The sequence below is a fragment of the Pongo pygmaeus genome, chromosome 17 (genome assembly GCF_028885625.2).
Source record: "Pongo pygmaeus isolate AG05252 chromosome 17, NHGRI_mPonPyg2-v2.0_pri, whole genome shotgun sequence".
Lineage (NCBI taxonomy): Eukaryota > Metazoa > Chordata > Mammalia > Primates > Hominidae > Pongo > Pongo pygmaeus.
In genome coordinates, this window is record NC_072390.2 from 50,591,972 (window position 1) to 50,618,678 (window position 26,707).

The 26,707-nt window shown below is 40.4% G+C and overlaps 2 protein-coding genes across 4 annotated transcripts in view; one reads left to right on the forward strand and one right to left on the reverse strand.

Moving 5' to 3' along the window:
• Positions 1–443: 443 nt before the first annotated feature.
• SLC39A6 (solute carrier family 39 member 6) lies at positions 444–21,339 on the reverse strand. Of its 2 annotated transcripts, none has more exons than XM_054461490.2 (10): positions 21,011–21,339; positions 18,163–18,924; positions 16,465–16,645; positions 15,409–15,578; positions 13,965–14,183; positions 8,565–8,670; positions 6,004–6,381; positions 4,416–4,496; positions 2,978–3,168; positions 444–1,662 (listed from the first exon to the last, which is right to left on the reverse strand). In XM_054461490.2, the coding sequence occupies exons 2-10, from the start codon at positions 18,913–18,915 to the stop codon at positions 1,510–1,512; spliced, it is 2,232 nt and encodes a 743-aa protein (XP_054317465.2). In that variant the 5' UTR covers positions 18,916–18,924; positions 21,011–21,339; the 3' UTR covers positions 444–1,509. The 2 variants fall into 2 exon arrangements, with proteins under 2 accessions (XP_054317465.2, XP_054317462.2); XM_054461487.2 differs by having other exon boundaries at positions 21,024–21,306.
• A 24-nt stretch (positions 21,340–21,363) lies between these two features.
• ELP2 (elongator acetyltransferase complex subunit 2) overlaps positions 21,364–26,707 on the forward strand; it is a 45,870-nt gene continuing 40,526 nt past the window's right edge. Inside the window, exons 1-2 of one of the 2 annotated variants that reach the window (XM_054461484.2) lie at positions 21,364–21,979; positions 25,131–25,209. In XM_054461484.2, coding sequence (XP_054317459.1) covers positions 21,842–21,979; positions 25,131–25,209 — 217 coding nt within the window. In that variant the 5' untranslated portion in view covers positions 21,364–21,841. The remainder of the gene's footprint in view (positions 21,980–25,130; positions 25,210–26,707) is intronic. The other variant, XR_010124169.1, reaches the window with a different exon arrangement.

Here is a 26,707-nt window from a genome sequence, read left to right on the forward strand (position 1 = left end):
AGAGTGTAGAATATTAATAATGCTGCTTCTACCGTTTTAGGCCCAGTTGTTAAAAGAAAAAAAAAATAGAGACACCTGAGAACAAACTGTGGACCAATATTTTTTGAAGTGCCCTTTGTGATAAACAATTTAAAAATTGAATAAGGCCACCCAATACAATATTATAAATGAATTGATTAGTATACTACAATCCAGATTATAATTTAAAAAATCAGATAGCTCAATTTTTTAGGAACAGAAAGTAGAATGGTGGTTACCAGGGGCTTAGGGAAAATGGGGAGTTGCTGTTGAGTGGGTATAGACTTTCAGTGTTGCAGGATGAAAAAGTTCTGGAGATTCATTGCACAACATGAATATACTTAAAACTACTGAACTCTACAGTTAAAAATGGTTCCGATGGTAAAAAAATTAAAAAAAAAAAAAAGAAAACCAGACGTCTGACATTAAGCTGATATAAGGCATTTATTGTGTAAAAAAGAAACATCTAGAGAATGCCACAGACAGGCCTAGTATGGCTACAGTACTGTATATAAAAGACAATTGCTCACAATAATAGCACTGAAGCACTGAGAGATATCAAAGTACTTTCTGAATCGAAGTCAAATGATACTTAGTGTGGTTTTAATATCCTCATATATATCAAAGTTTTACTACTCTGATACTTTTGTAAACCAGATAACCAGAACATCCAATCATACAGCTTTTGGTGATATATAACTTGGCAATAACCCAGTCTGGTGATACATAAAACTACTCACTGTACTCATCTGGTATATACCCGCACGAACATTTTGAAATTCCAATTTCTTGGTCAAGTGATATATTGCTTGAATTCATTAAATATATTTAGATTTCTGTATTATACAAACAAAGTTAAATGTACAACTAAATTAGTATATGAAAAGTGCTCACTATGTTTTTATGGGAAATAATCCTGACAAAAATGTTTAATGAATGTACTCTATACTAATTCTGCCTTTTTATACTTAATTCTAAATTTCTCCCCTCTAATTTACAACAAATATTGTGATTTTTATAAGAATCTATGCCTCCCCAATTCTCATATTTTTCTCTTTTCTCCTTTATTTCTTTGCTTAAATTCAGTATAAGCTTTCTTGTTATTTTAGGCTTCATGCACACTCTTATTCCTAAACACCAGCAGTTCTTCAGAGACCTAAAATCCAGTATAGGAATTACTGTGTTAGTTCTTGAAAAAGCATTAAAGACATTTTTCCTGAAATATACAGAACATGTCATGCCAAATCTCTTGTTCACATAATAAACTGGTAATACCGGTGAATTGCACATACAGATTTTATCTCCAAGATAGAATAACTTAAATATTAAAATGTACCTTTAATTGACTTTGTAACAGACAGCAATATTCAATACAAAAATCACAAAACCCACTAACTTTAAATGCTGCATAGTACAGCATACAAACTCATCTCCCTATGACCTACTGAAACTATGACAACTTTTTAAGCTACTCTAGCATTTAAACCTTAACTAGAAATTTATACGAAACACGATTTTATGTTCAAATATGGAAATAAGTAACATAATTCCAAAACCCAAAAGCATCCCAGCATTCTGTAAAAAGAAATACCCCCAGCGGCTACATCCATGGTCACTAGCATCATTGTGCAGCATTTCAGGTACCTTAAAAAAAAAGTAAGGGAAAATAAGAGTGACATTTAAGTTTTTAGAACTACAGATTAGTTTTTAGAAAAATTTATAGGACAGTATACTAGCTTTATTTGTAGCTAGATATACTGTGAGTTCATTCCTTAAAACATTATTACATACATACTGACTCTAGCTAACAATGTCACACAGCATTTCCTAGCAGTTTAACAATGATTACTCATGATGTTCTGGGCAAGAAAAAGTTTGTATTGGTTCCAGTTTCCACTGGAAAATGAAAAGCGATATTGACTTTCCTACTTCAGTTACTGGCTGCATATCTGAACTGGATATAACATGTAGTTTGTCTTTAGTTCAGAGATAGAAAACCTTATACTATATAAGATACATATTGTCTTTGATTGCTTACAAAGTAAAAAATAAAAATAAAATAATAAAATACAATTTTAGCAGTAAGATTGGTTGGGATTATTCTGAGGACATTAGTGACAAAAAGATATGACTCCTTGGTTGATTAATAAACTAAGCATTCTGAAGTATACAGCAGGACAACAATATGCGTCTTGTCCTAGACTTCCTACAAATCTATAGAAAATTCACTGCCTGATTACTGAGATCATACCCTAAAACGATACATCAGAAGGATGTAGATATTTTTGTGAATCCGGACACATATTAAGCAAGATAAAGGTGTGATCAACAATCCAAAAAAAAAACTCTAAAAAACCTGTTCTTATATGCCACAAATTTCTGAATATAGAATCACTTCTCATAATGACTGCATTTAAAACCTTTTTTAAAAAAATGACTTTTTTTTTGAGACAGAGTCTTGTTCTGTTGTCCAGGCTGGAGTGCAGTGGTGCAATCTCAGCTCACTGCAACCTCCATCTCCTGGGTTCAAGTGATTCTCCTGCCTCAGCCTCCTAAATAGCTGGGACTACAGGCACATGCCACCACCTCTGGTTAATTTTTTTGTAGTTTTTAGTTGAGACGGGGTTTCACCATGTTGGCCAGCCTGGTCTCGAACTCCTGACCTCCCGTGATCTGCCTGGTTTGGTCTCCCAAAATGTTGGACTAACAGGCATGAGCCACTGTGCCCAGCCAAAAAAAAAAAAAAAAAAGATATTTTATTGAGCCTATAGTCCTAGCTACGCAGGAGGCTGAGGTGGAAGGATCATTTGGGCTCAGGAATTTGAGACCAGCCTGGACAACATAGCAAAATTCCACTTCCTGCTCCCCCAAAAAGAGAGAAAAAAAAATGAGGCTTTACCGAATATTTTCTCTATTTTATTGTTGGTCAATAATGTAATAAGACTTCTTAAAAACTTACCATATCAACCAGAGCAACATACATGAATAAGCCAGCAGTAAGTGCAAATATCCACATAGAAACATTTTCAGCATAATGACCAATGAAAATTCCTGTTGCCATTCCAAGATACGCCAGCATGGCTGACAAAGCATTATAAAGGACAGCCTGCTTAACGGTCATGCCAGCCTTTAGTAAAACAGCAAAGTCACCTTTAACAGAAAACGAAAAAGGAGGAAAAAGTCATTGAGAAATCATTTTTAAGACACATACCAAGATACTTCCCAGATTTAAGAAAATCTTCCAGTGTTTTTGAGAGGGGGAAAAGAAAACAAAATTAAGAATAATCTAGGGTTAAAGCAGTGTTAGTAAATCACCCTAACAGCTGTAGAAACTGTTTTTCCTTTTTATTCTTCATCATTCAACTCGATGTACAAACAATTTTTTTTTTTTTGAGACAGCATCTTGCTCTGTCACCCAGGCTGGAGTGCAGTGGCACCGATCTTGGCTTATTGCAACCTCTGCTTCCTGGGTTCAAGCCATTCCTGTGCCTCAGCCTCCTGAGTAGCTAGGACTACAAGTGCATGCCACCACACCTGGATCATCTTTTTACTTTTAGTAGAGACGGGGTTTCACCATGTTGACCAGGGTGGTTTCGAACTTCTGACCTCAGATGATCCCCCTGCCCCGGCCTCCCGAAGTGCTGTGATTAAAGGCGTGAGCCACTGCACCTGGCCAGATATCTTATCCAAAAAAAATTTTTTAAGGCTTACACTTTGTCAAAATGATAAATACTAAAAATTTAATATTGTGGTCTTGCAGTGTTTTCAAGGAGCTTGGAATTTGGCCACAAAGAAGGGAGGAATGGGTGGAGAACACACATGAGATGATCAGCAAATGATAATGGTAATGCATAAATAAGAGCTGAAAAGTTTAATGCTACAATTATAAAAGGAGAAAAGAGACACATGAAGATGGAAATAAGAGAGGGGCTTCATGGGACTTGAATGTGGAACATAAATTAGATGCTGAAGATTATAAGGAATGGCTGAACATATAACAAGGAACAAAAGTGAAAATGGCATCAGCGGTATGTGTGTGAATATATCTCCAAAACAAGAAAAACAAGGATGTGAACTGGGATCCAGAACTAGGGAAGGTTTTAAGGCCTAGTGACAAAGAAGAACAATATTAAAAACACAACTCATCCACTTCCCTTCAATTCCAATGAGATTCTCTTTCTCAACTTTTGTTAATGGAAGATGATTCCTTTGTATCCTGTAGTCTTATTCACCTTGTGTGTATGAGGATGATCCCTGATGTCATCAGTATGCTGGTTAGCAGACTTATGAGAAGGCATGAAATTGATGAAGCAGCTTGCTGAACTACCATTAGCAAAAGCCAGTAACACTAGAACATTTCACCCACCTAGCAAATACAATTTATGTGGTTCTCTTACCTAATTCATGAGGCAACTCATGACAGAACACAGCAACAGAAGTACTTAAACCACTTGAAAAGCCTTCAGTAAAAGCAGCACCTGTGTAAAAATCAATCAGAAAAAGTTTGGCTACATTAATTTGTGTGTTTTTTAATCTCATCAGTATGCAAAATGAGGTAACAAGAAAATGGTATTTTGGCTGTGAATGAACAGAAGTTTCCCAACCCAACTCTGTATCTTCTTTGTAAGAAATCTTAGAGTACATTCCATGAGGTCTAAATTTCCCAAAGGAGCACATCGGGCATGAAAGAGAAGGGAAGGTTTTCTATGCCTTAGAGTGAGCGGATAAAACAAATCTGAGGAGTAACTGCTACCATATAAAAGGCCTATTCAAGAATATAAAATAAACTGTTTAAAAGGTTTAGGAAAAAACTCTCCTGTCAAGGGTATAAACGTGTTTCACTTGCCTCAGAGGAATTTACTATGTAACTAGATGTTTACATTTATTCTTTCACTGTTTCAGTGAGAAAACTCTAAGACAAATAGCTGTCCCCTTTTAAAAAGCTGACATATTATACAATCAATCAATGATAAACCATGGCTGTGCATGTTTTTTGTTTTTTTTTTTTCAGAGACAGGGTTTCATTCTGTTGGCCAGGTTGGAGTATAGTGGTGTGATCATAGCTCACTAGAACCTCAAACTCCCGCGCTCAAGCGTTCCATCTACCTCAGCCTACCAGGCAGCTGGGACTACAGGTGTGTACCACCATACCTGGCTAATTTTTTTTTATTTGTAGAGATAAGGTCTCACTATGTTGTCTAGGCTGGTCTTGAACTCCTGGGCTTAAGCGATCCTCCTATCTTGGCCACCCAAAGTGCTGGGATTACAGACATGAGCTACCGCACCCAGCTGACTGTGCAGTTGGAAATTCCTCCTTTGTCTGTTTCAGCTCTGCATAATTTAGTACAAGAGGAAGAGCACTCAACTCCCAGGGAGCCAAGGCCAGGCCTAGCTATAACATAGCACAGCCTCCTTGGGCAAGTGGCGCCACCTTTACAGGCCTCAGCTGCCTAATTGCATGGTTCCTTCCAGCACTAAATTATTAAAATTTGTAAGTATTCTGTTATCTCCCAATTGTGGTATAACAATTTATTAGCAAAATAATTCTTCATAGGATAGAGATTGGTAACTGGACTTAGATGTATGAAGATTCCTTTAGCATAAAAGATGATGGAAAATATAATTTTACTTTTATAAATATTAGTTATATTATCGATAAGGGAACTTCAATGTATAGGGAGAAAAAAATCTCATACATGCACCATACAAATTAAAGACTGATCTTAAGACTTTGCAATTTAAGAACAGCTTTTGACAGTTACAATTTAGGTAATGGGCTAGGTACAATTCCTAGCATTTAATCATACCTAACATTTATTGAGCACTTCATTGTCAAAGTAGTAAAAGAAAAAGTAACATTTTTATAATCTTGGAAGTCACTAATATCCTCATCTAAACTAATCTATTCTTTGTTAAAATTTGACTAGGTGTTTAATGTGACATTTTCAGAATCAATCAACAAGGAACAAATATGTAGATATATACCAATTGCTAGGCCATCACTGAAATTGTGCAGGCCATCGCCCATTATCACCATCCAAGCCAGAGTGGCGATGCCGGCATCTTTCAGCTCCTCCCGAGAGTAGCGCTGGCTGTGACTGTGAGGATGGTGGTTTTGGTGGTGGTGATGATGGAGAATATGATGGTAGTCATGATGGTGGTGAATGAGATCGTCTGACTGGCCGAGTGTATCGTGGAAATGTGAATGGCATTTATTCTTGCACCCTCTGGGTACATATTCATTGTAGACTTCCTGTGGATGAGCATGAGCTATCATGACCTCTTCTTCTTCCAAGATTGCAGGCTGCTGAGAATCAAAGTGGGAGGGCTCTTGGGAGTCTGCTCGTAAATAGCCTTCAGTTCCTAGGAATAAACATAAAGGGCATGGGGACAGTTAGAAGGCTTTGTTAATGGACTTGGAAACACTTCAAACCTCATTGAAAAAGTCAACAAAAGATCTTAAAGCACGATAACTCCTTCATATCTGCAGAACTAAACATTAAAGTATTACTGATGAAAAACATCAATAGATTTTAATGAATTCCAGAAATGGAATGGTCTCAAATATTAAGAATGGATTTTAAATGTTAACCTTCAATAACTACCTCTCAGATGCTCCCTTAATTTCTTCTGCCTCCCTACCTTTTTAAAAATGACTTTTTTCCTCATCCTAAGAGAAGAACCTGCTTGTTTTAGAAAATATGTTGTTATTTAAAATACTTATTTTAGAAAAATATCTTAGAGAAGTAATGAAAATTAGAAATAAAAAAACATGCATAATACTGCCATCTGACTTCCTCTTTTTTGGAAGGCAAAATTCAAGGAAAAAACAGAGAATCTGAATTATTTCATCATCACCAAGAAGCATTTATTATCTCTTTGTGCAAAGGAATATAAATTGCCACAATAAGGTTATTTTTTCTCTCCTGTACATAGTTATCAATTTTCTTGGAACCATCCCTGACACTGCAGTCCATTTCTAGGGCAGGTATTTCCTCCCCATCATTACACATTTCACTGGAGTCCATTTAAAAAACTGAAGAGGGGGCCGGGCGCAGTGGCTCACGCCTGTAATCCCAGCACTTTGGGAGGCAGAGGTGGGCGGATCACAACATCAGGAGATCGAGACCATCCTGGCTAACACGGTGAAACCCCGTCTCTACTAAAAATACAAAAAAAATAGCCAGGTGTGGTGGCGGGTGCCTGTAGTCCCAGCTACTCGGGAGGCTGAGGCAGAAGAATGGCGTGAACCTGGGAGGCGGAGCTTGCAGTGAGCTGGGATCGCACCACTGCACTCCAGCCTGGGTGACAGAGTGAGACTCCGTCTCAAAAAAAAAAAAAAACAAAAAACAAACAAACAACCATATATCAAAACAGTGTGGTCTAGGCACAGTGGCTTATGCCTGTTGTCATTGGGTGCTCAGGGAAGGCCTCTAAAGGAGATACCTGATTTGAGACCTGCACAAGAGGAGGAATGCATGTAATGGTCTCAGAGAACGGTATTCCAAGTACAAGGAATAGTGAGTGCATGGCCTGGAGACAAGCCTTATGTGCTCCCAGCGTGAAAAGAGGGCCAGTGGGGCTGGAGCACAGTGAACAATGCGGGAGAGTGGTGGGCTCAGCGGGACCTTGAAGATCATGGCAAGGAGCTGGGTTGAAAATATGAATCTTAACTCAGTCTGTCCGACAAGATATGCCAAGCAAACAGCCAAGTTTCAGGAAAAACAGGAGAAACATGGTAGATACAACCTTAGGCAAGTGATCAAAATTAACACCACCAATAAGTGCCAAAGAATCATATCAGGTGGCACACCATGTCACAGAAAAGGCCAAATACCATTTTGCGGTATTCCTACCAAAACTCATCAACCTAATCATGCAAAAATACTAAACAAACCCAAAAGTAGAGGCAACTAAATGCAATATTTGATCCTGAATTGTACTCTGGAACAATATTTTGGTGGGGGTTGGGGGAGTGTTGGGGTAAAAAGCACTATTAAGGCATTTGGAAGAATAACGTCTACAGAGAATGGCACTGTATCAGTATAAATTTCCTGATTTAATAATTAAACTCTGGTTATATGAGAGAATGTCCATTTTCCTAGGAAACATAAGTATTTAGGAGTAAAGAAACATCATGTCTATAACCTACTCTCAAACGGTTTAGAAAAAAAGTGTGTGTAGCTGGCCCTTTAGTCACTAAAAAATTAAAGAAAAAGGTGTGTGTGTAGACACAGCTAGAGAAAGACAGAAAGACAGTGTGGTAAAATAACTGGGGAATATGAGTGAATGGGATACAGGAATTCTTTGTATGATTCTTAAACTTTTCTATGAATATGAATTTACTTCAAAATAAAAAGTCACAGAAAAAATAAATGTAAATATACAAAAACAACGTACTCACTGGCAATTTTTTAAAAAGTATGAGATACTGCAAAAACCAAAACCAAAGGACATGGTCCCATTTCTTCCAGATAGTCAAGCTGCCTGCAAATCATACAGCAATGAACTCCCTCCAGCCCTAAAATTTATGCATAAGAACTTACGATCATCTGTATCTACTTTCTCCTCATTTGTTGAAAGTTGAGATTCATACTTGGACAACTGCTTCTTAATCTCCACATCATCATCATTTTCAGGTTTCTTCTGATTCTAAAATAGTGAGGGAAAACAATACTTTAAAACAGTAATTTGTTTATATGTACAGCTTTCAATCAATAACCAGGTAAGCAAAACACACAGAATGCCCCCACAGTCATCTACCCTAAGTATGGTCCCACACTAGCAGCACAGTATCTCCTGGGAACTTGTCAGAAATGCATACTCCCGGCCAGGCGCGGTGGCTCACGCCTGTAATCGCAGCACTTTGGGAGGCCAAGGCAGGCAGATCACGAAGTCAGGAGTTCAAGACCAGCCCGGCCAATACGGTGAAACTCCATCTCTACTAAAAATACAAAAATTAGCCGGATGTGGTGGCATGTGCCTGTATTCCCAGCTACTCAGGAAGCTGAGGCACAAGAATCACTTGAACTCAGGAGGTGGAGGTTGCAGTGAGCCAAGATCGTGCCCCTGCACTCCAGCCTGGGTGACAGAGGGAGACGCTGTCTCAAAAAACAACAACAAAAAAACCCAGCTAGGGGCATTTCCTTCAGGCATCTAGTGATCTGGTAACCACCTGCCTGGCTTCCTCCATGCCTCTTCTGCACACCGAAACCCCAGACTTCCCATACTTTTTATAACCTAAAACTATAGTTTTTTAGTTATTAAAACACTTTTCTTTAATAAAACACCATTAACATGATTTCTCTTTTAAAACAAGCCTCTATTAACCTTGAATTCATCACTGGGCTTTTTATCCATCCCAAATACCATACCAGAGATATTGTGATATTGTCCCTAAGTCCAAGCAGCCTTTATGTTTTGTAGAGGTCACTGTTTGAACAACGGTGTCTGTGTATCATCTACTTATAACAGAACATTTAGAATAAAAGTTATCATATAAATAACAGATTTCTTATTTGCAGTACCTTTGAATATGATGATCACCACCATACCTAAGATTTCATTCAAGCTCTAATACCATATCAAGTGTTTATACATTCTTAGATTTTAAGAGCTTTTAAAGGCAAACACGGCCGGGCACGGTGGCTCACGCCTGTAATCCCAGCACTTTGGGAGGCCGAGGTGGACGGATCACGAGGTGAGTAGATCGAGACCGTCCTGGCTAACACGGTGAAACCCCGTCTCTACTAAAAATACAAAAAATTAGCTGGGCATGTTGGCCGGTGCCTGTAGTCCCAGCTACCCGGGAGGCTGAGGCAGGAGAATGGCGTGAATCTGGGAGGCAGAGCTTGCAGTGAGCCGAGATCGCGCCACTGCACTCCAGCCTGGGCGACAGAGCGAGACTCTGTCTCAAAAAAAAAAAAAAAAAAAGGCAAACACACACACAAATCTTTACACTTATCCTGAATTTAATGCCTCAATCAGAGAAAGTACTTAAATATTTGTAAAAATAAATGAACTCAGGGTATCTTAAATCATTTATTCTGGTGCTTTATTTCTCACTGGGCAATTGTTCTAGAACATATAGTTTAATCAATTCTTTCATTCCATAAGTATTAAGGGCCCACAATGTTCCCTATGCTAAATGCTGGGAGTAGAACATAAAATAAGCCCCACAGTCTTTGTTCTCATGGAGCTTACTATCCACAGGGAGAGAGTTTTACACAGGTAATGATTACATACTTCTTTGACTATAATTTTTGATACATTTTACAATAGAAAAGAACAGAGTGCTATTAAGAATGTATAATAACATGACCTCAATAATTTCCAGGTGGCCACAGAAAAAATATAGCTTATACCAAGACCTAAAGACAGGCAGGAATTTGGTGGGGAAGGTTGGGGAGGCAGCCTTCCAGGCAGGCAGTAGCACCAGGAAGGGGCCAGCACTGTTCTGGAACTCAAAGAAGTACAAGGCGGTTGGGGCCTACTAGGTCAGAGAGGGTGGCCAGAGATGAGGCTGAGGCAGCTAAAGGAGATCACACAATAGAACTCTGTTGAGAACAGTGGACTTTGTCCAAAAACTAATGGAGCCACTGGAGGAAGGATTTTAAGTAGTGGTATGCAACCTCATCATATTTTCATTTAAACAAATCACTGCCCGCTCTGTGAAATCTAGATTGGGAAAAGGAGGAAAACAAAATAATGTGGACAGGCTCCTATTAGGAGGCAGTAACTGTCACTCAGGTGGGAGATAACCATGGCCTGGACTAGAATGACAGCAAGAAAGATGGAGAGGAATGGAGAGACCATGGACATATTTATTAAAACTTGGTTGGATGTGGGGATGAGGGGCATATCAGAGATTATTCTCTAGTTTTCAGCATGAACAATAACCTTCACTGGCAGAAGGTTAACCTTAAGTAGCAGAAGGCCCGTAACCTAAAAATATGATATACAGAATCTCCCAGGGATGCAGGATGGATCTCTTAAGAAAAATCCTAAGTAAAATGCCCTGTTATGAGCTTGAAGAACTCCCCATACTCACAATATAATGAGTAGTATTTTTCTTTTTGAGAGAATTAGATTAAAAATTATTAAGTAAGTAACTTTAATATCTGCATGCCTTTAACAAAAGATAAACTCAGCATATTCCAAAAAAGGAAGAGAACATGTAACATTTGCAAAACTCCTATGGGAAGTCTTCATCTAGAAATTATGCTTATTTGCTGTTTCATGCTCCTTAAACATTCAGTATTTACTACCATCTATTATGTACCAGACACTATTCTACACGTTGGAGACAGAGCTGTAAACAAGACAGAGAGATCCTGGCTTTTAAGAGCTTACATTCTAGTCGATACTATTTTAAAGCAGAGCGCATCAAACTACTCTGACTATAACCAACATTAATATATGTAATGTAAAACAGTAACATATATAATATTATTGCTGCATTTAAAAATATTGGTTATGACATACAGATTGATTTTACAACTCACTAATAATCTAGAGTTATAACCTAGAGTTAAAAAAGAAAAAATTATTCTGTGTCAGATAACAGAGGGCCTATTTCTTGGAGTCCTAGGTTAAAGAGTGCTAAGTTAAAGAAAAGCTATCCTTAGCTGGGCATGGTGGCATGAGCCTGTAGTCTCAGTTACTTGGGAGGCTGAGGTGGGAGGATTGCTTAAATCCAGGAATTTGAAGCGCAATGAGCTATGATCATGCCACTGCACTCTAACCTGGGCAACAGAGGAAGATCCTGTCTCTTAAAAAAAGATCCTGTTTTCTTAAAAAAAGAAAAAAAAAAGAAAAGCTGCATTTAGGTAAAATTTGGAAACGAAATTGAAATGAGAATGTTAAATAAATTATGACATTTTGACCCGATGTACAGTTAAAAAAAGAAAAAAACAACCCATCCCCAAGTCTCCCAGAATGAAAATTGATCTTTTTTTTTTTAATGTAAGAATAATTGCAGAAGACTTAAAGAAGTAGGAATAAACTAGTCCATATATGGCAGATAACCTAAAACTATGATATATGGGATCTCCCTAGGGTGCAAGATGGCTCTCTTAAGGAAAATTCTAAGTAAAAAATGCCTGAAGAGCTCCCAGTACTCACCATATAATGAGTAGCTTTTTTTTTTCTTTTTGAGATAATTAAATGAGATTAGAAACTATTCAATAACATTAAGAAACAGTCCAAGGGAAGCAATTGGGTCAATGGGAACACAGAAGATGACTTCCTTGATTAAGAATAAATAAGCTATTCTTATTTTACTTCTTCCCTCTATATTTAGGTCCATTAAACAGAGGGTTCAAAATTTTTAATTTGAGATTTCGGTGAATGTAATATCCCTAAGAGCAAACACTCCAAGTACGTAAACACTCTCCTGTTTATACATGCATTTGTTTCCCACAGTGAGCTCTATGCTCAGCAAGAATCAACTGTGTTAGTTTTGAAACCTCTTCACGCCAGTTATACTTATTACTGTAATTGCACGATTTAATTACACATTGCTCAAACTATGAAATGATGGTAAGGAGTTACTTCTTTTTTGTGGGGTAGAGACAGTGTCTTGCTATGTTGCCCAGGCTGCTCTCAAACTCCTGGCCTCAAGCAATCCTGCTGTTTCAGCCTCCCAACATGCTAGGATCATAGGCGTGAGCCACCGTGCCTGGTAGGGGATACTTAATTCTGTGAACACAAAAGCTGAATACTTGGAAGATTCAAAGGCAAGGTGCTAAAAAAAGATATCAAATTACGTAAGGCTACCACTGAATAAATTTTTTTTTTTAATTTCCAAAACCTAGATTCTACATTCAGAATAGCTTTAAGTGTGTAATCTCTTGTTCAATTTTAGAGAGACCAAAATTGGAAATCATAGATGAAGCAGCATGGCTGATAAAGAAAAAAAGAAATGATACAGAATACGGAACTCCAACTCGAAGAAAATCCTGGTCAATATCAAATGACCAGAATATGAGTGTACAGATGTATTAGGTTAGATTAAAATGTTGAGATGTGAACACATCACTTTTCTTTTCTTTTTTTTTTTTTTTTTTGAGACAGAGTCTAGCTATTGCCCAGGCTGGAGTGCAGTGGTATAATCTCAGCTCACTGCAGCCTTTGCCTCCCAGGTTCAAGCAATTCTTGTGCCTCAGCCTCTCAAGTAGCTGAGATTACAGGCATGCGCCATCTCACCTGGTTAATTTTTGTATTTGTAGTACAGATGGGGTTTCACCATGTTGGCCAGGCTGGTCTCAAACTCTTGGCCTTAAGTGATCTGCCTGCCTTGGCCTCCCAAAGTGCTGGGATTACAGGCATGAACCACCCCACCTGACCCACATCATTTTCAAGAGTCTCCTGTCAGTCTTCTGAATGACTTGCCTGATCATATCAAATAAAAAGTGGCAAATTACCATAGGCGACTCAAAAGGGTTTTTTTTGGCCAAAAAGAAAGAGCCTATTGTTTGACTTCATACCATTTCTGATCCAATTTGCAAAGGGCAAGTCTGTAAAAGTCACATACCCTTTAAAAGAAAACAGAACATTTAGCTACTGGGTGACTAATTGGAAATTAATGACATTAGTTAATCATAACTACTAATAAATATTGATAGTGTATCCATGTATACACGATGCTTCTGGTCTTCAAGGCCCTGCTGGTACCTTTTCTGGTCACTTATACAGATGTTCATCCTTGCCTTTCTTACCCTGTCATGAATTTCAAAAGAATAGCAAAGATAGAAAACTTCAGAGCTATTAAGGTATAGAAATGCTCCTCATAAATATCTCTGGGACCAAAAAGTACTTCAAGGGTACTGAACTCCCTCTCAAATAAAGCTCATACAACCTGGGCATGCTAGTCTAACAATCTAGTTAGAGTACTACTATAAATAAATGTCTGAAGCATAGTAAGTACTCGGTATACTTTTTCTTACCTTTTTCTTCTTATCTTTAAATTGTTTGATCAATGTGAGGACATGTTCAACAAGAAACATGAAATACAGGCCTCCTAGAGCTGTCAGACCCTTCCATGTAGAATCAAAATAGGCACTTTCTTCTATGTTTTGAGAAGACAGATGACTGAAAAGTGGTCCTCTTTTCATTTCCATTGCTGGTTCTTCATGGCTATGACTATGGTGGTGACTTGCATGAGACTGAAGGCAAAATAATTTATTATTTATAAATTCATCAATTTCACACAATGAGTCAGAAAGTTGGCTAGGTAAGGTCAAAATTGAAATCATTCAGTTATGCAATTATTCAGATACTTCAGAGATGAGATGAAGTTTAGGACATTAAAAATAAAATCACCAATGAGCAGCTAGCTATCTAGAATTTAATGCATGTCATGTACTTCAGATACATTCCCAGTGACCCTTATAATACATAAATAGTGAGCATTTTCAATGCTTGACAAACTACCATGGCCACAAATAACAGGAATACTAGACTTAATGTGCACAGTTTCTACTGCTTATTTTCCCGACCGAAAAGCCCATACCAATGTCATCAGACTAGTATTGTAAGAAGCCTGGTGTGTGTGTGTTGGGTTCTGGCATGTACCCTAGATCCAGGTGCACCGCCCTAGCAGCCTGTAGCTGAGTGGAGTAGTAACTACTGCTATTGCACATTAGGGAATCGGGTGTGGAACACACTAAGAGACTGGGGGATTACAGAGTACACCCCATACACACGCCACTTTCTATCAGTAGGTATTCCCGAATGTCTGCCATCTGGTGGTTTCAGAGCTTGTCAGAGCAACATAGTTTTCTTTCATTACTGAATGGAACATGAGATTTATAGTGCTCTAGGCATGGTGTGATTTCCTTTTCCCACATACTCGAAAATCTTTAATGGGAATTTAAAGAATGAAACACGCATATTTTTTAACTAAGCATCTATTCCAAATATCTGATGGAAAAGTAAATTCACTTTACCAAACTTGTGTTATGTGTCATGAAGTGTAAATCTCTAAACACATACATAAACATTCAACTCTGAAGAAAACCTCCAAGTTTCTTGGGTACATAAAGGGTCACATATTTTATTTTTTGGCAATTACACTAACAGATAAAGCAGATAACTCACATTGCTGCAGTCTATCACAGTACTAATAGCCAGGCAGAATTTGTCTCTTTTTATTAAGTGGGTTTCAAAAAGTTAAATTAGTCTGTGTTTTGTAAAAGGAAAGCAAAATTCACAAATGTATTAAGATCAAGCAGAAAAATACAGCTTTCACTTACCAAATATATTTTAAAATAAGCTTTTCTAAACCAAATTTCTAACATTTTATACAAAAAATTCTAGTATAAACCAAAACATATTATTTTTTTCAATGTTGAATAATCAAACACTAACAAGACAAGTTACTATACTTACATGTGGAAGAAGGTGTAAAAAAGCATCACCACTCAAAGTCCCAACGGCCAGTGCCACAAGGAAACTCAGGAGAAATTTGAAAAACACCCGATTCATGAGAGGCACTAAGATAACCCCCAGCAGAGACAGGAAACTGATGATGGAAATGGCTATAAAACCACCAACCCAGGCTGTCAAACAAAACAAAACAGAGCAAAGAAAAATTATACAACTAATAAACTTTACAAGAAAGACTTTTGGAGAGTAGCATAAAGCAGCACGTAAAAGGAGAGAAGCTAAAAACACACAAATTTAATGCAAATAGGACCTACTGTGGCAACAGCCCAATAACGAAGAAATCTGTTGTTGGCTCAAATGAACAACCTGACTGGTACTTAAGAACTCTCCAGGTAAGGAGCATAGCTCTAATGGGAAATTCTTCAGGTCGGGGTGAAAGAGGAAAAAAAAATGGTTACCAAGGATGAACTGTAGCTCACTTAGGAACTCAGCTTTCAGATTCCCCATAAGAGCTAAATTATAAAATAATTTTTTTTTTTTTTTTAAGAAAAAAGGAAAAGAAAATGAAGAAGAGGAAGAAATCAGGAATTCAATAATGTCCTCAGAAAACAAAGAAAAGAAGAGGAAGAAACCAGGAATTCAGTAATGTCCTCAGAAAACAAAGCAGTGATTCCTTCCTCATTACTTTTGAGCAATGCGACCCTATGCTATAGCAGAGCCTATCCTAGCTTCACTTATCAATAAGAATGCATCCGTATTAGGTTTCTAAGCAGCATAAATGAACCCAAGACCTCTTCCCAAGCAGTGTGACATGATATAAAAATCCCAAATTTCAGGTGATCCTGACACCTTCTTGTAGGATGAACCCAGAGAAGTCCTAATTGAAATTTTATTTTCTGGGTTTTTTTTCCTTGCTTTCTTCACATTCAAGGCAAAGAACAACTAAGATGACATATTCAGAATTGTACTGGAAAACAAATAGGCTGATGCAAATCTAAGGAAAAGCACAACATAAATGAATCTACTGAAATTGTTTTTACATAAAAAAGGCAATTTTACCTATTTGTAATGAATAGGTCTTTGGAGGGATTTCAGCCTTCTTTTCACTTGTATGAATGAGACAAGATCTAGCATCAATTTGGTTGATGATGGCTGGACAGAGATAGTTGAACTCTGTTGCATTCAGCGGAACCTGGATGCCCATGCCATGAGATGTCAGTAGCTTTGATGCATTGAAACACTGAAAGAAACAAAGCAGTGAAAATCACCAAAAGGCATCCCCATCACAGTAGTGTGATGACACAATATCCTTTTTTACTAAAGCTACTTCTTTGTTTTCTCGAATTAATGAAAATTAAAATCAACTTCTGTTTTGAGCACTTTGGAACTTGCCTCCAGCCACCTGGCGATACTATGTCACCACAGTGGTATCCCACCTCTTCTGTCTACTTCATCAGAGAAGCAGTACATCACAAGTCACCTAGGGAGAAAGCCTCAGGTGGAACAAGCATGAGGATAAATGGAGATTCACAAGCCTGTTAACTCACTGTATAAATGTATTAAGGAAATGAGCTTTAATTTCAAAATGGGGCTCGTCAGAGATTGAGAAATATGCTGCTTCAGTACTAACGCTATCTTACTTGGCCTAAACAAGTCCAAGACATGCCTCTCTTCTAGTAATGACTTTACTTGCAAAAACTCAGTTCTGTCTACATACCTGGCAAAGTAATGCTCTGCAATGAGAGGATATTAAATTATGCAGATTATTCTTGTGGAGGGCAAGGCTGGTTAATAAAACAAACCTGTACCGGCAGGCAGATGTTTTCAACTATTTAATTAGATGACAAACTTAGTTTGAAGATACTCCTCTGCAATCTCTCCCCCAGCCAAAAAAGAAAAAAAAAAACAACAACAAAAAAACCCAAAACTGGCTTTAGTACCAGTTTCTCATCTTCTGTAAAGACATTTTCAACTTCCACCACAATTCTCAGTCGGTACAACTCACAGCAAACTTTATCACCAGGGCTGCTATGGCTATGGCCATTACTAGGATTAGTCCAGAATTAGTACAGTCACACGCTGGTTTGCATGAAGTACTAAAGTTTTGCTTATTAAACTGTATCAACTAATTCCTTGTTCCTTTCTTTTTTGACATAATTCCCTGTTCTTGACATCTGTCAGCCAAGGTGAATTACGTACAGTCTGGAAGTCTACTCTAGAAAAACCACATGAACTCAGAACCTCACTGCCCCAACTTTTCCCTTGTCCAGCATGACATTCATGGAAACTGCTCCAATTTCAATCATTCCTCAAGTCATGGTGGACCTTCTGTCAAGGAGGCAGCAGTGGTATTCTCAGTAGTCTTCAGCCCCCTCAGTCACACCTTTCCCTACAATATGGATTCTAACTCCTGCTTTCAACCCCTCATTTTCTATTTTTTATTAATAATGTTCACCTTTATAGACTTTCTCTAAAGATAGCCTTGATATCTTTCTCTATATATTTTATATTCTATATTAGAAAAAATTGTAGGAGGCAGCACTATGCTCACCAAAAGAACTGTTCCCTAAGTTCTGAATTGGGAATGTTTACAACATAGCAGGCATGCTTTGTGGCAAGTGCCTTGCTGAGAAGGTGGAAATTCCCTTCTCAATAACTTCAACATTTTGCTTTTAAACTCCTCACAACTAGAGATAGAGTAGCAGAGACAGGACAGACACACAGGTATATTAAAATAATGAACAGCACTCATCTTACCTCCTGAGGATTTTCATTTGTGTTTCTGGAATACATAAAGCCTTTTCGGGGTTCGCTCACAGATTCATTTGTTTTCCTACCAGCCAGCCGGCTCCCCCGGCTCTTTTCTGTGACACTGGGTGGAGTGGAGCTGCTTACATCTTTGGGGAAGAGTTTTCCAGGTCTTGGAGTCTCTATTGTCTCTAGAAAGTGAGTTCCTTCAGAGACAGTGTTGTACACAGTTGAGGTCACTTCACTAGCACTAACACTGTCCTTGACATTCCTTCTACCACTGGCATGTTCTGGTCGGTGAGCTCCTTTCCCCTGGCTATTTCTAGGATCTTTACCTGAACTATCTGAGTCATGGTCTGGGCAAAGAGCTTTTCGCTTATTTTTACCAGAAGCAGCATGATTACGGTGAGAGTGATGCTCATGGTCTGAGTGATGCTCGTGGTCTGAGTGATGCTCGTGGTCTGAGTGATGCTCGTGGTCATGGCGTATATGGATTCTTTTAATCTTATCTATGCCTATATTTTGAAGTAATTTTCTGAACCCTTCAACTGACAAAGAATTATTTTCTCCATAGCGGTAGAAAAGCTGTTGTAGATGATATTGCCGTGTGGTAATTGCCAAGTCAACATTAATGCCAGATTCCCAATTCGGACTAATTTTCTCAGTGGTCTGGGGGAAAGCAGCTGCTTTTAGTTCATGAAGGGGATTTGTGACAGAGAGGGCAAAGGTCAGGATCAAGATTACAGATAACTTCCTCGCCATTGCGCCTTCCTAGAAAAGACAGGAAAAAAAAATTCTTGACTCACTTCTAAAACAAATTGAATTAAGAAACCTCATACTGAAAATTAATGTGTAATCAAATAATCAAAGTTGCCAGAGCATCATGTGGTGTGACCAGTGTGATGCTAGGTACTGTGAAGATGGAAAGAACTAGAGTCCTAGGCTCTACCCTTGCATTCCTAAAACACATGAAACAACTGGAGAACAGCTGAGTGCTAAGAGACTGCCATTAGCACTGTAAAAGCAATAGTAATTCAGAGACAAGGGAGATCCATGTGGCCACAGTCATCAACTTCTTACTGAAGTTGAGAATTTATTTGAACGATTATTTGAATCATTGAGGCCAATGATTCATAATTAAATCTAGGCTGGGTGTGGTGGCTCATGCCTATAATCCCAGCACTTTGGGAGGCTGCGGCAGGCAGATCACCTGAGGCCAGGAGTTTGTGACCAGTCTGGGCAACATTGTGAAACCCAGTCTCAAAAAAAAAAAAAACAAAAAAAACCGAAATGAAATCTAGCTACCTTGATCATCACCATCATTTCATAAAATAACCTTCAAACACCAAAAAATAGAAATAATAATCTCAGAATTCACATATTTAAAAAATTTTAAACGAATACACTCTCCTTATATACAAGCCCATTTAAGACCCCTTTCCCCAATCACAATCCTCAAAGGTGCTCAATTTTGCCGGTGTATCCCTCAGGATATTTTCTATGCATACTCAAATACATGTATACTTAATTTAAAAAAAAAATTTTTTTTTTTTTTTTTTTTTTTTTCCTAGAGACAAGGTTTCACTATGTTGTCCGGGTTGGTCTTGAACTTCTGGCCTCAAGAGATCCTTCACCTCCAATTCCCAAAGTGCTGGGATTACAGGCGTGACCACTACGCCCAGCTTCAATAAGTGTATACTTTAAATACACATTGAATCTTTTTTCCGACTTGACAATGAATCAGACACATTTTGTCCATACATAGAATTCTTAAAGTAAATTGAACTTCATGAAAAACTCACTGTAGCATCCTTGTGTTACTACAAACCAGTCAACATTTAATCACAGGCTGTTAATCATCCACAGCACTGTTTGGAACCAAAGGCCTATACCCCAAAGAGGAGGGAGCAATTGAGTTGGAGCTTGAAAAGCAGAATTCAGTTAAGCAGAGCCAGAATTCAGTTAATTCAGATCCAGTAGGATGTCCAGCACCAACGGTGGAGGTGATGATGGTCAAACTCACATCTCCAGCAAAAGACGCAGACGTCAAATTTCCAACTAAGCAAGAGCCTACCACGGTCAGCTGTTCTTTGGACAGGGCTCTCGCATTCACTACCTCATCTAAAATACCGGTAAAACCTATTTTGCAAGGCGAATGAGGAAAACACATGAAGGAATGTGTACTACAAGTAGTCGTTAAACTCATATGTTGCACAAGTGCGGGGTATCATACAGGGAACCGTGGGAAATGGAGGTACGGCGTAGAACGAGGCTCCTGAAAGAGGAATCTTTGGGGCTTGAAGTTTCGGGAATTCTTTTACTAGGTAAAAGATAAACATTTAGAAATCATTCCCAGGAGAGAGGCGAGGAGCGGGGTGGGAGGGGACTAGCACAGGGGACAGCTCCGAGCCTTTCTCCAGGCAGGATGCTGAGCGCGGTCGTGGACCCATTGAAGGATCTCCTTTCCTGCAAGTTGGTGTGTGCTGGAGGAAAAAGGAAAGCAGAAGGGAAGGGCCTTAGAGAAAAAGGCGAGTACAAAAAACAGAAAGGAGGGCACAAAGCTCTCTTCTAAAAGCTTTTTATTTCTAAACACGTCAGTCCCTTCTTCGAATATGGGATGAAAAGTACGGATCTTTTCATCAAAAAATTCTCCGTTGCACCCCGAAGCCCATCTGAGCACCCTAAGAAGTCCGGCTCTCTAGGGCGAGTGGGCGCCTGCGGCTGGCTCCCCCCAGCATCCTCTTTCTGTAGCCCCCCTGCCCGGTCCGCAGGATCCTGTTCTCCGCAGAACCACCCCCCACCCCGCCACGCCTGTCTAGCCTGCGGAGCTCCCCTCCCAGCTGCCCTGCTCCCGGACCTGAAAGACTCACGTCTCCGCGGCCTCGTTGTCCCACGGCCCGGCCACGCGCGCAGGTTTGGTTTCACACGGGCGGTCCAGAGGGCTCGGAACGGGCCCACTGGTGTCTTCGAGAAATCTCTACCAGGCGCGAACACGCGGTGGTTTCATTGGGTTGGCTGCCCCTCGGTCCGGGGGCAGCGCCGCGCAGCCACCCGGCAGCCGCGCCCCTTGCTTTCGCGAAGCTGGAGGACAATCACTAATTACCGCCGCGCGCAGCGCCGCGGGGAACCACCGCCCCCTTCGCCCAGGACTGCAGGGCATGCGCAGTGCGACCCCGGAACCCGGCTCCGCAGACAAATCCGCTTTTCCGTGTGTTCGCCGACGCCGCGGGGGCGTGGCGCGGCCCTAGCGCACTGTAAGCAGTTGGGGGTCATTTCCTTGAGGCCCTACTCGCTAGCCAGCGCCCACGGGGCCAGCCCTGGCTGCTGCTGGGAGCCGGGTCGTAAGGGGCAGCGGGATGTTTCTGACGCTGCCCTGGCACATGAGCCCTGGGTCCTTCGGGAGGGTACCGAGCCACTCGGGTCGGATTTCGCTGTTGGGACAAAGGCCTGGCTCGTGCGCGGAGCGGGGCCACGGTCTAAGAGCAGAGCTAGCAGAGCGGCGGCCTTGCACAGGGGTTCCAGCTTGCGGTGGGAACAGAGAGCCGCAGTGGGGCGGGGCTGCCTCTGTCTGGCCCTCGGCTGCCTGCGAAACGTGGACCGGGTGATGCCACAGGAGAAACCACCCTAGTAGTTCCGCTCCGAGGGCGGAAGTGCGCGTCTCTGTCTGTGCGGCTGACCAGTTAGCGACATGGTGGCACCCGTGCTGGAGACTTCTCACGTGTTTTGCTGCCCAAACCGGGTGCGGGGAGTCCTGAACTGGAGCTCTGGGCCCAGAGGACTTCTGGCCTTTGGCACGTCCTGCTCCGTGGTGCTCTATGACCCCCTGGTAAGAGGTCGCTGGACGGCCAACCCTTGTGCTTTTCGGGTTGAACCTGTGGACGTGCTCCGGGCGCGCTGTAGTTGCCGCCCCAGACCTAGGCGGCGAGTCGGGCCGGCTCAAGGGAGCGGGGTTTGGGCTCGGAGTCTCCAGTGGACCTGGCCGGACTCCCTCCTCGCCCCTCACCCTTTGCCGTCTCACGCGTGGCGTCATCCTAGGGTCATTGCTGCCCATGACCTGCCAGTAACCTTTTAGTCCCACGCAGAAACCGGAATGATGAGCATCTTACCTGAAGCCTTCGTTGGGAACTGTAGTACCGTTAATCAATTTGGGTTTTAAAACAATTGAAATTTATATGTAGATTAAAAACATCATCCCACAGGTGCAATCTCATTTCTGTATTTCCTTCAGTTTTGGTTAATGAACTTTTGTTGTACTGAATTTCAAGGAAATGTTACCTGTGTTTTAACTACGGGAATGGACATTTTAGAGAAAGTGCCAGTTTGGGGGAAAGGTCATAGGGAATGGGGATCCTAAGCACTGATTATAAGGCGGGACTTCCCTCGACTTCACCCAGTCAGTTGGTTATTTTCTTGGCGCTTTCCTTACCATATTTCTCAAGTGAATAGTTTTTGCAAGCTCCCCAGAATTCATTATAACCCCATTCCCAATGGCTAATTTAGGTCGATACAGTTAGTCTTGCATCTCAAAAGGAGGCTCAGTATAAAAAGTAAAATATTGAAAATTAAAATACAACGCAGGAGATGGCTATATGTATTTCTGTTCATACTGCTTTATTAATTTGATTAAAAATTTCATTATTGGCCAGGAGCGTGTCTCATGTCTGTAATCCCGGCACTTTGGGAGGCAGAGGTGGGAGCATCGCTTGAGTCCAGGAGTTGGAGACCAGTTTAGGCAACACAGCGAGACCCCAGTCTCTACAAAAAGTTAAAAAAAAAAAATAGCTGGGTGTGGTGGCGTGCGCCTGTAGTCCCAGCTACTCCGGAGGTAGAGGTGGGAGGATCGCTTGCGCTCAGGAGTTTGAGGCTGCAGTGGACGGGGGTCGCACCACTGAACTCCAGCCTGGGCAACAGAGCCAGACCCTATCTCAAAAAAACATTATTCTCACACCCTTTGGAGATTCAAATATATGTATGAAATATTTGTATCCACATTACCCCATCTTGAGCTTGCTTGCCTCTTCCTGGTTTTTGTTTCTTGTTATTTGCATTCTTGAATGGCAAGAGAAAGTGCAAAAAACAAGGGTAAACTTTAAAGGGACCATGAGGCAAGGACCGACTGTAGAATGGGAGAGACCACAGCAGGCTCTCCATCATCTCCCACAGCGTCTCCTCATCCAACGCCGTGAGCGTGGAGCCTTGCGGCATTGCGGCACCGTTCCGCCATGGCTGGGCACTGGGAGGACCCTAAGAGGGGCGGCCATAGGGGTGGAGTTGTCAGGGAAGCAGGAGCCCGGGAGAGCCAGGGTGACACGCTTTTAAAATCAACTCCATCGTAAAATTAGCAAGGCACACTCTTTGCCAGTCAACCCAGGGTCTTGAGATGTTTACGGCAGAGGAAGCAATTTGGTAAAGTCTGCAAGGACAAACTTGCCCCTATATCACAGGACAAGATCTGCTTTTAAGATGATTATACTCATGCTTTGATGTACTTACACACTGAAATGAAATTCTGATTCAGCTGTAGAATTCCATCTTTTTGCAGCAGTTGAATGGATTTGTTTCCATGCATTCCATCAGATTTTAAATGATAACCTGGTGGCTGAGCTAGTGAATTTTAGCATATTGACAAAGAAGTGTTGAGCCTAAAAAGTACTTTGTCCTGTTAAATATTTGCTGGTTGGGCTTTTTTTTTTTTTTTTTTTTGGAGTGTAGTGACAGTCTCTGCTCAGTGCAACCTGCAACCTCCACATCCCGAAATCAAGTGATTCTCGTGCCTCAGCCTCCCTAGTAGCAGGGATTACAGGTGTGCACCACCACACCTGGCCAATTTTTGTGTTTTTAGTAGAGACAGGTTTTACCACATTGGCCAGGCTGGTCTTAAACTCCTGGCCTCCCGAAGTGCTGGGATTAAAGGCATGAGCCACCACACCTGGCCTCGATTGGGCTTTTAAGTAAATATGGGAATAAAAGCATTTCAAATGCTAAAATAAAGTTTTGGGAATGATGCTCATTCAGCAAATCTTCGACGACCATCTGTGGGCTAGCCCTGGGCTGAGTGATGATGACACAAGGTAATGAGTGATAACTCGTGGCCACCAAGGAATTCTCAGTCTAGTGGGAGAGACAGTGAAGTACAGTAAATTGTTTTCCAGGCTCAAATAACCTATATGTGAAATATATTAGTTTATGCACATTTGCCTCTTCCTTTTTCTTAGCCATGAGAATTCTAGTTGGCATATAAGCAGATACAAAGCCATTGCCGTTGACAACAGATAGAGAAAGGGGCTGTAAAGAGGAAGGTGCAGTAGTCACAGTTAAAGTCTTTAGTGGTGTGTGAAGTATGAGAGCTCCAAGGGTGGGGAGAGGTTGGTGAAAGCAGTCTGTTGAGGATCTGTGGAGAACCTGGCAATAGGCCCTGCAGGAATCTGATGTGTGAGGACCTTAGTAGTTGTGGCCTTGTGACATTGTGCCACTGGGTCTGAACAACCCACCGTCTCATTGGCCATGGCATGCAAAGTGAACTGTGCTTGTACCCATTAATCACAGATTCTTCTATTGGAGGGCTTTTTTTTTTTGTCAGAGAAACCCTCAGATTGGTGCAAGCATAGTAGGCCTACTTCCACAAGGAAGCAGCTGCTTGTCTAGTTTGGTGTGTCAGGACAGGCTGCCTAGGTGAGAAGGATGTGGGCACTGTAAGAGAGTGAGCAGAAGCAGGTGGGTGGATGCAGACGCAAGAGCTCAGTGTAATGGGAGGACAAGATGCTGGGAATGTGGAGTCTCAAGAAAGGCAGGACTGATTTAGAGGAATGGATAACTTAAGCCATGGTTAAAAGTTTATGGATTGAAGAAGGCAAATCTGTTTGATGTAATCCTGATCTTTTTACTAGCATCGAAAACACTGAAATCTGTTTTTACTTATTTATTAATTTTTCTGTAGGCTAAACTCCAGTTTACTAACTGTATTTTCTTCTCTAAAGAAAAGGGTTGTTGTTACCAACTTGAATGGTCACACCGCCCGAGTCAATTGCATACAGTGGATTTGTAAACAGGATGGCTGTGAGTATTAACCAGATTGTTAAAGTTGATCTCAATTGCTTTCTGATAAAATATGGTTAGCCATTTTTTTCTCATCACTTCTCTTAATTTAGCATTACCTTATATGATGTTATGCAATTGGAGAAACAGAAGAAAAATGGTATTCCCAGTGAAATATCTGAACTGTATTTTTACTTTGTAGCAGTTGAAGCTTGGTTTATACAGCAGTGCTTAGGATGAGGGTAGTGCAGCCCTAGACTTTGGCAGGATCCTGTCCCACCTCCCCAGTTGCCTATAACCTTTATTAAAAAAACTTGTAAGCAGGGCCTAGACTGAGGCTGTGTTTTAAGAGACTTGGTTTCTTGGTCTGTTTCTGCCATAAACAAGCTATTGCTTTTTCTTCTTATTCTTTTTTCTTTTATTTGCTTATTTAAATTTTTTTTTTTTTTTTTTTTTGCCAACTAGTTGGAGACTAGAATATTAATTTTTTTTAAGAGACAGGATTTCACTTGTTGCCCAAGCTGGAATGCAGCGGCTCCGTCAGAATTCTCTGCAATAGCTGGGACCGCAAGTGTGTGGCACCATGCCTTTCTAGTTTTTTAGTTTTTTAGTTGTTTTTTTTTTTTTTTGAGACGGAGTCTCGCTTTGTCACCCAGGCTGGAGTGCAGTGGCGCGATCTCAGCTCACTGCAAGCTCCGCCTCCCAGGTTCACACCATTCTCCTGCCTTGCTCTGTAGCCCAGGCTTGTCTCGTACTCCTAACCTCAAGCAGTCTTCCCTCTTTAGCCTCCCAAAGTGCTGGGATTACAGGATGAGCTACTGTACCCGGCCAGCTATTGCTTTTTTAGGCAAGACATTGCATCTCTATTGATCCTAGTTTGTACCTTAATAACATCTGAGAAGTAAAAGATTGGACTAGATCAAGGGTGTCTTAGAGGTTTGTAAGACCTATGAGATCAAATTATTTTCATAATGATATCAAGAAGTTATTCACAGTGTTCATTCTCATTGTCATGAATGTACAGTGTTTTCCAGCAGCTACATGATGTATGATACTGCAGCAGATTAAATACAGAAGCAGATATGAAAATCCAGCTATATTCTAATAAAATCATATGTTAAAGAGATTTGTAGGAATGTAAAATAGTCCCTCTTTTTCATTAAGTTTTTGTTTTGGAAACCATTGGGGTTTTTCCCCATCAAAATGTTATATATGTTCACACATCATAGAACCCATTGTTATTTTTAAGTAAATGGTTAAGCACATATTTTTCATATTTCTCAGTTTTAATTTCTAATGTGGTTAATATTGGTACATATGGTTCATATAATCAAAAGCTTTTTGGGGTCCTCCAAAATTGTAAGACTGTAAAGGAATTCTAAGACCAAAAGTTATGAAAATTTCTGGACAAGATTATCTCCAGGTCTCTTCCATCTCTAAGATTCTGACCCCAGAATTTTCAGTTAAGATATTGGTTGCCTTTAGATGGTGCTCCCAAAATCCTATATTTCTTTAGTTA

Bases quoted from the DNA above. Each gene is read 5' to 3' on its own strand.
- SLC39A6 (XM_054461490.2), bottom strand. From the start codon at position 18,915: ATGGCGAGGAAGTTATCTGTAATCTTGATCCTGACCTTTGCCCTCTCT. The intron at 15,579-16,464 runs GTAAAATTGCCT...TTTGTTTGACAG, and splicing joins GACCTATTCATTACAAATAG to CCTGGGTTGGTGGTTTTATA. The intron at 1,663-2,977 runs GTAAGTTTTTAA...TTTTTTTTTAAG, and splicing joins ATGTTGCTCTGGTTGATATG to GTACCTGAAATGCTGCACAA.